General features: G+C 42.1%; 1 protein-coding gene across 1 annotated transcript in view; it reads left to right on the forward strand.

Moving 5' to 3' along the window:
- GOLGA1 (golgin A1) overlaps positions 1-10,779 on the forward strand; it is a 74,921-nt gene continuing 64,142 nt past the window's right edge. The window contains 4 exon segments of the mRNA XM_011931386.1: positions 1-144; positions 951-1,000; positions 2,239-2,528; positions 9,992-10,082. Of these exon segments, the coding sequence (XP_011786776.1) occupies positions 2,394-2,528; positions 9,992-10,082 (226 nt within the window). The 5' untranslated portion in view covers positions 1-144; positions 951-1,000; positions 2,239-2,393.

Below are 10,779 nucleotides of genomic sequence, written 5' to 3' on the forward strand. Positions count from 1 at the left end.
GCAGTCACTTCCGGCGCGCTGGGAGACGTGCGGTTCCGGGTCGCTGCTCGGCTCGCCGGCCGGGCGGTGGGGGCTGGTGACGCGGTCCGGGGCTCAAGAGAGGCCCCGGAGGCGGGGCTTTGCTGGCTGCCCAGAGAGAGGCAGGTGCGCGGGCCAGGACTCCGGGAATGCGAGTAGGCCCCTTATTCTCCCGGTGGCCTCTGTCTGTCCCCACAGCGGCCCGGTCAGGGTTGCCCAAGCCCCAAGGCGGGGGGCGGCACCGGGGTGCTGAAAGGGTGAGAGTGGGGGCGGAGGCGGGCTGCCCCGGCCTGGGAGTCTGGAGCCTAAGGTTCCGGGATTCCTCCCTGCGCGACCTTGGACAAGTCGCTCCTCCTCTCTGGGGCTCAGTTTCTCTGCTGTCAAATGGGAGAGATGTTGGATCCTTCCTTTCTTTGACAGTCCAAGCACGGGCGGGGCTGGAGTGAGCCTGAGGGAGTGAGATCCAAACTGCCGTGGCAGGCACCTGCCTGCCTCCCTGGGGGTTAGGCATCTGTCTTTACCCAATTTTGCTTTGCTTTTTCTCAGTGCAAATTCGTGACCAGACAGTCCAGGGTCTGGCCAGGTAAACAGTGTGTGAGTATAGTAATCAACTGAGAAATAAATACTGGCCCCAGGAAAACTTAACCTCATTCAAATTGTTTTGCTTAGGGCTCCCAGGGAGAGATGAGTTTAGGCACCTGCTGTGGTGATCAATTCTGTTCTGTGCGCTTGTAAGTGAAGCTCTTAGGCAAATAACAAATTCATAGGAGATCAGGGTTAGGGAGGGTATCCCATTGAGAGTTGTGACAGGTTTTCTTACCCTCTTTAATCCTTCTTGTCCCTCTTCCTTCACTTCTCCCCATCCCTACCCAACATTTCGGCCATACACTTGAAAAGAAATATCCAATGAATTTTATTTTGTCTTCATGCAGGACAGAATGCTTTGACCTCCAAGCTGTTTTAAATCTAGTAGATAAGCCAGGTGAGTAAGTGGTTTACAGACATTGAAAGTAAAGTTTCTGAAGAATTGTACAGACTTAATGGAGGATCTGAAGTGGTAAGATGGCATTTGTGTATCTCAGAGCAGAGCTTAGGTATCCTCCACAAAACATGGGAAGTTCAGGTTGGAACCAGAATATTAGTGTTTTATACACCATTGGGAAGAAAAGATTTTTGAATCTTACTTTGAATATCATGTCAAACATTCTGAAGAAAAGAAACAGGCCGGGCGCGGTGGCTCACACCTGTAATCCCAGCACTTCGGAAGGCCAAGGCAGGTGGATCACCTGAGGTCAACAGTTTGAGACCAGCCTGACCAACACGGAGAAACCTCATCTCTACTAAAAATACAAAATAAGCCGGGCGTGATGGTGCATGCCTGTAATCCCAGCTGCTCGGGAGGCTGAGGCAGGAGAATCGCTTGAACCCGGGAGGTGGAGGTTGCAGTGAGCCGAGATCGTGCCATTGCACTCCAGCCTGGGCGACAAGAAAGAAACTCCATCTCAAAAAAAAAAAAGAAAAAAAAGAAAAGAAACTGATTGGAGGTAATTTTATCAAACTCAGAACCACACAGTGTCTCCAGAAAATGTTCAAGGATGTCAGATACCTATACAACAGAGTTGTCTGGCTTGTCGTCTTTTTTCTGTTACCAGCTTTTCCTATTGGACAGTTGATTGCAAACCATCCTGAAATAGTAGGCTATTACACCTTTTACATACTGAATTACATATTGGATATTGGATTACATATGAATCGAATTACATGCATTTTTGCCTTCAACTTAAAAAAAGAACACTAAACTGTAGTTAAGCTTATTGGAGGAAGGATTTGAAATCATTAAGTCACGAATATGTGATGTCGATGTCTGCTCTGGGAAATTTTACCAAATGTGTTATATGTCATACTCAACATGGTGTAATTAAAACAAACAAACAAAAAAAAAAACACAGAGATTTGTAAATCAGAGTCCTCTGTTCAAATACCAGTCCTGCCACTTAGCCACACAATCTTTGGTAGGTTACTTCATCTCCTTGAGACTGGATTTCTTCATCTTTATATGCATATGAAGCACCTGAGTGCTTTTTAAATGTTTAGTAATTGTGTTCTGTAAGTGTACATGTAAATTATGAAACTTAATTTTGAAATCTAAAACTTAACAACTCAGATGTGAAATCTCTCCAGTGTTTAACTTTTGAACTGTCCCTTTCATCTGATTTATAGATCCTGTGTTGCCATAAGCCCTTGGCCCACATTTAAGTGGGAATGCAGCTAGCTTGGATGTCTGAAACTTTGTAGGCGCCTGTGTCTGAATCCTGAACACAGGCACCAGGACTACTGAGAGCTCATCATCTGTGCGGGATAGCCACACAGCAAACATGTTTGCAAAACTGAAGAAGAAAATTGCAGAAGAGACGGCTGTTGCTCAGAGACCGGGAGGTGCTACTAGGATCCCACGGTCTGTGAGCAAGGAATCAGTTGCCTCAATGGGAGCTGACTCAGGAGATGACTTTGTAAGTATCTTTACTTAAGAAATAAAGATACTTTTGCAGGGAATTCTTCCAATAAATATTTTAAATTGCTTGATTATTTCACATCTTTCATGATTTATAGCTGTATGAGAGCCTGTACATCTGATTCTTCTTACTCTGAGGTACCTTTTTGTTAATGTTTGTTTTGTAAATGTTAAGGTACTCTATTTTTTTTCCTCATTTTTCTGTGAATTCCTCTTCATATTCTCTCCAGTGTCCTCTTGTACTGTTTTTCCATATGTATACCTTGTACATCTTCTTTTGCATTTCATTTCTGAAAATGTCTGGGCCTGTTTTCATTGCAGACATACATACTTATATAACAACTAAGTCATTGCTGCTTAACAAGGTCTCTGAGTTGTGGTAAGGGGTTAGCCAGAGTGCATTGTTGTATTGGGAAGGTTGATGGAAGGATGGCAACAGTAATTACAGTATGTTTCTTTTTTTCTTTTTCTTTCTTTTTTTTTGAGATGGACTCTCACTCTGTAGCCTAAGGTGGAGTGCAGTGGCCTGATCTCAGTTCACTGCAACCTCTGCCTCTGGGGCTCAAGCAATTCTCGTGCCTCAGCCTCCAGAGTACCTGGGACTACAGGTGTACTCCACCATGCCTGGCTAATTTTTTGTATTTTCTTAGAGACAGGTTTTCACCATGTTGTCCAGGGTGGTCTCAAACTCCTGAGCTCAGGCAATCCGTCCGCCTTGGCCTCCCAAAGTGCTGGGATTACAGGCGTGAGCCACCGTGCCTGGCCTACAATATGTTTCTTATTAGTAAAATACATTTGTGGCTATAAGATTTCAAAAAATGAAGATGTTGCTGTATTAGGGAAATGTCATGCTTAAAAAATAAAGTGTGGCTTTTGCATATGACAGGATCCTCTTAAGTTAGATAAATTTCTTTTTTTCTTTTTTTTTGAGACAGAGTCTCACTCTGTCACCCGGGCTGGAGTGCAGTGCCATGATCTCAGCTCACTGCAATCTCCACCTCCTGGGTTCAAGCAATTCTCCTGCCTCAGCCTCCCAAGTAGCTGGGACTACAGGTGCCCATCACCATGCCCGGGATAATTTTTTTTGGTTTTTGGTTTTTGTTTTTGAGATGGAGCCTCGCTCTGTCACCTAGACTGGAGTGCAGCGGCGCAATCTCGGCTCACTGCCACCTCTACCTCCCGGGTTTAAGTGATTCTCCTGCCTCAGCCTCCTCAGTAGCTGGAGCTACAGGCACCTGCCACCACATCCAGCTGATTTTTGTATATTCAGTAGAGACAGGGTTTCACTATGTTGACCAGGCTGGTCTCAAACTCCTGACCTCATGATCCTCCCTCCTCGGTCTCCCAAAGTGCTGGGATTATAGGGGTGGGCCACCACACTTGGCAATAAATTTTTTTAAAACTCGTTTACAATGCTTGATATGTGTAAATGAATGTATATAATATATATGTAAAGTATAAAGCATAAAGTAAATCACTCATCTGAAAAAATAGAACATTATCAATTCTGTTAAGCCACTTATATGCTTCTTCCAATTTCCTCTACCCAATTTAGGCTAACATAACCACTATTCTAAATTTTGTATTTTTCATTCACTTGCTTTTTAAAATATCTTACCAGATATGTATGTATTCATAGATAATTTATTATTTAATACTGCTTGTTTTTGAAGTTATAAAAGTTGCACACTATAGACTTCTTGGATTTCCTTTTTTAAAATTTAATTCAACATGCTTATAAAATGCATCCATGTTATAGGAAGCTGTGATTCATTTGTTTTTACTGCTGTATAAGATTCCAGGCTGCGCACGGAAGCTCATGCCTGTAATCCTAGTGCTTTGGGAAGCTAAGGCGGAAGGATTGCTTGAGGCCAGAAGTTCAAGACCAGCCTGGGCAACATAGCAAGTCCGCATCTCTACAAAAGTTGTTTTTTGTTTTTTTTTTAATTAGCCAGGTTGGTGGTGGTATGCCTGTAGTCCTAGCTTTTTGAGAGGCAGAGGCAAGAGGATCACTTGAGATCAAGAGTTTGAGATTGTAGAGAACTGTGATCGTGCCACTGTACTCCCACCTAGGCAACAGAGCGAGACTCTTGTCTCTAAAGATTTAAAAAAAAAAAAAAAAGATCCCAGCTTTAGAAAAGGCCACATTTTATCTCTGTCTTCTCCTGGCAATAGACATTTGAGTTGTTTCCATGGTCAGATGAGTCTTCCTCCTGCTTTCTTATACTGCCTGGATCCCAGGTCAGATTACATGGCAGAAGCTATTAGGTTATCGGGATGGAGCAATAAGATTACCAGGTCTACATTATCACTGGTTCCTATATTTAAGGGGAAATATAAGCACACATTTGAGCATCGGGCTGAAGGATGTAGTTTTAAGGCTGGGTTCTGTGACAGAAGGACCTGCTTTGCCTTCATGCTGACATGCTAAATGAAGTCATTTATTTAGTAATGTATTCCAAATACAGAGATTGATCTGGATTCAGGAAGTACTTTATTTTGGGATTTCTCAAGTTTTGAACTTAATACAGCCTGATCCTTAGTTCCTGTCTCCAGACCCTTATACCCAACTGCATATATTTCTCCAAACAGATGCCTCCTTTGTGGCATCTCAGATTCTAAATGAACAAAATTGAATTCATTATTTCCATCTCCAAACGTGCACCTTCATCTTCCCAAGTCACCAGCCAGAAACCTTGGAGGTATTATAGACTCTTCCCTCCTTTCACTTCTTGATGTCCAATCAGTCCCCATGTATAATGGCTTCTATTTCTTTTTTTCTGTTTTTTTTTGGAGACAGAGTCTCACTCTGTCTCCCAGGCTGGACTCTGGGTTCAAGCAATTCTCCTGCCTTCGCCTCCCAAGCAGCTGGGACTGCAGGTGCATGCCACCATACTCGGCTAATTTTTTGTATTTTTAGTAGAGATGAGGTTTCACCTGTTGCCCAGGCTGGTCTCGAACTCCTGAGCTCAGGCAATCTGCCCACCTCAGCCTCCCAAAGTGCTAGGATTACAGGCAGCTTTCATTTCTTAAATGTCTCAAACTTGCCTCTCTACTCCATCTTCTAGTAGTACATTTACTAGCACAGGTTAAGCATCCCTAATCTGAAAATTTGAAATCTGAAATACTCCAAAATCGTAAACTTTTTGAGCACCAACATGGCCACAAGTGGAAAATTCTATACATAAATACTTAACACAACTTTGTTTAATGCATATTATTTAAAATATTATATAAAATTATGTTCAGGCTATGTGTATAAAATGTATATGGAACATAATTTCATGTTTATACTTGGGTCCCATCCCCAAATTATTAATTATGTATATGCAGACATTCCAAAATCTGAAAAAATCCTAACTCTAAAACACTTCTGATCTGAAACTGTTTGGGTAAGAGATACTCAACCTATACTATCATTTGATTTCAGGCTGCCTTTCTTTCTGGGACAAATGTTGTAGTCTATTTGGGCTCCCTGTCCCCAAAGTGACCTTTTGTTTTCTTTGAGACAGGGGTCTCTTTCTTTCACCCAGGCTGGAGTGCAGTGGCGTGATCACAGCCCACTGCAGCCTTAACCTCCTGCGCTCAAGCGATTCTCCCATTTCAGCCTCTTGAGTAGTTGGCACAACAGTCACGTACCACCACACCCAGCTAATTTTTGCATTTTTTGTAGAGACGGAGTTTTGCCATGTTGCTTAGGCTGGTCTCGAATTCCTGGGCTTAAACAATCTGCCCACCTTGGCCTCCCAAAGCACTGGGACTGCAGGCGCCAGCTGCTATGCGCAGCCCAAAGTGATCTTTCTAAAAGCAGATCTGTTCATGTCTCTCCAGTACTTAAAACTCATAAAACTCAGTGGCTTCCCCATCATTTTCAGGATGAAGTATAAACCCATTATTATAGCATAATGGTAAACTGTCATGGTCTTGTCTCAGTTTATTTGGCCAGCATTTTGTCATTGTACTTTCCTACACCCTGTGCTACAGCCAGATTGAATTTATTGCACTTTCTAGAATGTACCATTCTTTCATGCCTACAATTTTTGCACATGCTGTTTCCTCTCTCTAGAATATCTTGTCTCCCCTTTCACTCCTGCATTCCTCTTACAGACTGTTGTGCGTCTTAAGACTCAGCTTACATGTTACTTCCAGGAAACTCCCTTGACCTGACCTTCTCCTCTTTCAGCCCTCTCTCCTTTACCCCTGCTGGCTGTTTGGTGCCTTGTCTTCTGCTAACCTCTGTAATAGCACCTACTGTATTGCATTATTATTGATGATTTGCTTGTTTGTCTCTTCCACTGAACTGGGAGTTTCATGAAAGGCGATAAGGGAAGTGTAGCCCTTAGGAACTCAGGTCGGGTTATAGAGCCATATCTGCTCTATTATTTTTATGTGACTTTGGGCAAGTTTCTTCATTTTTTTCTTTCCTTATTTTCCACATCTATAAAATGGGTATAGGAACTGTATCTATCTTTATTAAAGTATGTGTGTCAAGGATCCCCAAGATCATCCCCAGATTTGATTATTCACTAGGAGGATTCACAAGACCCAGCATACAGTTTTTTTTTTTTTGTTTTTTTTTTTTTTTTGAGACGGAGTCTCGCTCTGTCGCCCGGACTGGAGTGCAGTGGCCGGATCTCAGCTCACTGCAAGCTCCGCCTCCCGGGTTTACGCCATTCTCCTGCCTCAGCCTCCTGAGTAGCTGGGACTACAGGCGCCCGCCACCTTGCCCAGCTAGTTTTTGTATTTTTAGTAGAGATGGGGTTTCACCGTGTTAGCCAGGATGGTCTCGATCTCCCGACCTCGTGATCCGCCCGTCTCGGCCTCCCAAAGTGCTGGGATTACAGGCTTGAGCCACCGCGCCCGGCCCCCAGCATACAGTTTTACTCACTGCTGTAATTTATTATAGTGAAAGGATCTAAAACAGAGTCAGCAAAGGGAAAACGTGCATGGGGCAAAGCTTGGAGGAAACAGGTGCAAGCTTCCAAGATTCTTCTCCCAGTGGAGTAACATAGGACACGCTCCATTCTCCCAGCAATGAGTTGTGACATCACATGTTAAATGTCTACCAGGGAAGCTCATTAGAGACTCAGTGTCCAGGGTTTTTACTGGGTACTGGTCATGTGAACACCCTCTACCTACTGTGTATCAAAATTCCAGACTCCGGGCCAGATGGGGTGTCTCACACCTGTAATCCCAGCACTTTGGGAGACCAAGGCGGGTGGATCAGTTGAGGTCAGGAGTTCAAGACCAGCCTGGCCAACATGGCAAAACCCTGTCTCTACTAAAAATACAAATATTAGCTGGGCATGGTGGCACACACCTGTAGTCCCAGCTACTCAGGAGGCAGGAGAATCGCTTGAACCCAGGAGGCAGAGGTTACAGTGAGCCAACATTGTACCACTGCACTCCAGCCTGGGTGACAGAGCGAGACTCTGTCTAAATAAATAAATAATCCAGACTCCAGAAGGAAACCAGGTATTCAGCATAAACCATATTTTTGCACAAACATTTTAGGCACAATGAGCCATTCTTAACAGCATAATGGGAACACTCCCAAAGTCTAAGTTCCCAGATGCCAGGCAAGGACCAGCCTTGAAAGCAGGCCTTTCTAAGGATAACAGTCTGAGGCCTGTAATGTCAGTTCTTCATAGGATGTAAAGCACTTAGCATGGTATCTGGCTCTAAGCATTTCATAATTAGCTGCTGCTGCTGTTATTTTGGATAGGAGCTCTTTGTTTCACCACTATTCCTAGTGCTTAGCACAGTAGTGAAACATTCTATGTCTCACTAACAATAATAATCGTAACAGCTTCTTATACTGCTAATGCTGTGGTCTGAATGTTTGTGTCCCCAAAAATTGATATATTGAAACCTGATCACCAGAGTAATGGAATGAGGAGGTGAATCGTCTCCGAGATGATTAGCTCATGAGGGAGGAACCCTCATGAATGGGATTAGTGCCCTTATAAAAGAGGCCCCAGAAAGCTACCTTGCCCCTTCCACCATGTGAGGGCACAGCTAGAAGGTGTCATGTATGAACCAGAAAGTGGGTCCTCACTAGACACCAAATCTGCTGGCACCTTAATTTTGGATTTCCCAGACTCCAGAACTGTGAGAAATACATTTCTGTTGTTTATAAGTCACACACTTTATGGCATTTCCTTATAGCAGCTCAAATAGACTAAGACAACTAGTAATAGGCGACACATATTAAAGCTAATATGTGCCAGGCTATGTTTTAGGGATTTGACAAGTATTGATTTACTTAATCCTCATCACAGCTCTGTGAGGCAAATGATATTTGTTATCACAGATTGGAAATGAGGAAACCAGTGCACAGAGAAGTTGAGTAATGAGCCTAAGTTCTTACAGCTTGAAAGTGGTAAAGCTGGAACCTGAAGCAAGGTCTTCTGACACCAGAGACTCTCCTCTTAACTGTCCACTGTCCTGACTTTCGGTACATATTGGATGGGCAGTTGGCTGGACATGTAGATGAATATTTGAAGTGAATTATTGAATCATCTTTAAAAACATTTTGGGGATACAATGGGAAACATGATTAAGGACTGGATGTTAGTATTTTTTGTTAGGAATGATAATCATATGTTGTCTATGAAGAGAAATATCCTTATTTTTTAGAAATAATTATCAGAGTATTTAGGATGAAATGTAATGATGTCTGTTATTTAAATTACTTCAGAAAAATGAAAATTGGTGAAACAAATAAGGCAAAGCTTCAGCAATTGTGAAAGTAGATGGAAAGTGTTCATTAGACCAATCTCTCTCCCTTTCTGTAGTTTGAAAAATTTTATAATGAAAAGTAAAAGAGATTTTAAAAACTGAGTTATTAGCAATCGCAAGCAGTGCCCATAGTAGTAGTAGTATTCATTTATTTTAAAATAATCTGGTTTTTTGGGGAAAATGTATGCCTCGTTAATATATTGGTTTGTTGAATGCATATTATCTGCTGAACTCTATGATGCAAATTAGAGTTTTAGATTGATATCCCTTTGTTTTATGGATGAAGATACTGAAACTTTATCAATATTGGTGAAAGATTCATAGTCATAGGCCAGCTTTTGATCCCTAAAGAACTCCTGCCCTCTTTATCCCAGGACTTTACTTTTGGAAAGATAAAGTGATTTTTTATCATGGCAAATATAGTTTTTGTATTATATACTTGCTGTAATAATGGATCTATTTACTCTTATTTATTTCAGTAACATGTGTACACATACGATTTATCTGTTTAGCATCTCCTCTCTCCTTCACTTTAAGAGGCAGAAAGCATTGCTTCCACTTTCCAGGCAGAGAAACTAGGCCCAGTTACGTAAAGAAGCTTTTCAGTGACTACAATTAATTTAAGTGTAACCAAACCTAAAGTAGACCTGTCACTTTCTGGCTCAGTACTGTGGTCTCACACATACATGAATTCGACCTTCCTTGTGTCTACCTCAACAGGCTTCTGATGGAAGCAGCTCCAGAGAAGATCTTTCATCCCAGCTTTTGAGAAGGAATGAACAGATACGGAAGTTAGAGGCCAGACTTTCTGGTATGTCTAAGAACTCGTAAAAAACAAACACAAGAAACTTGCCTTGCTTGACTCTTCCTATAAAATAGCCATATAGGATGACTTTATAGTTATTTTCATGTATCATTTTGATCTTTTTAGATAGGAGCAAGTATACCCTCTTCTCTTTTTAGTGTACTAAATAGTGTAAATTCAAAACTGAATTTGAAAGTTTATTAAAAAAAATTTTTCTGCTCCTGAGGTTTCTAGCCATGGAAATAAAAGATGATAATAGTGTATGTACAATAGATTTGACCATCTTGCACCATTAGCGTAGCCTGCTTTCAGGTGGAAAGGGATAAGGTTAGTATTTAAAGGGAATGGCCAACAGAGATTGGATTCATCAGCACCAGAGAGAGACTGGTTCTATGTTGCCACTTCCTGCAGCTCATACCACCTGTGTAAGTGTCATTGTAGGTCTTTGGGCCACTTTTCAATGGTATTTCTGACTTCAGTACCTGCATAGAAGGCGTAAGTCTCATTATGTCTTTTGTGTGCAGTTTACACAGCTCCCATTATATCCTTTACCTGAGGAGGGCATGGTCGTGATAGAGTTATGAGTTATTATTTTGGTTTCTGCCAGTGGATACGTTTGGAAAACTTCATCCTGTAAAGTGGTTCATGGCTTCTGTGTCTCTTTTTGTCCCTTGGCCTTTTTTTTTTTTTTTTTTTTTTGAGG

The sequence above is a fragment of the Colobus angolensis genome, unplaced genomic scaffold, assembly GCF_000951035.1.
Source record: "Colobus angolensis palliatus isolate OR3802 unplaced genomic scaffold, Cang.pa_1.0 Scaffold9, whole genome shotgun sequence".
Taxonomy (NCBI): Eukaryota; Metazoa; Chordata; class Mammalia; order Primates; family Cercopithecidae; genus Colobus; species Colobus angolensis.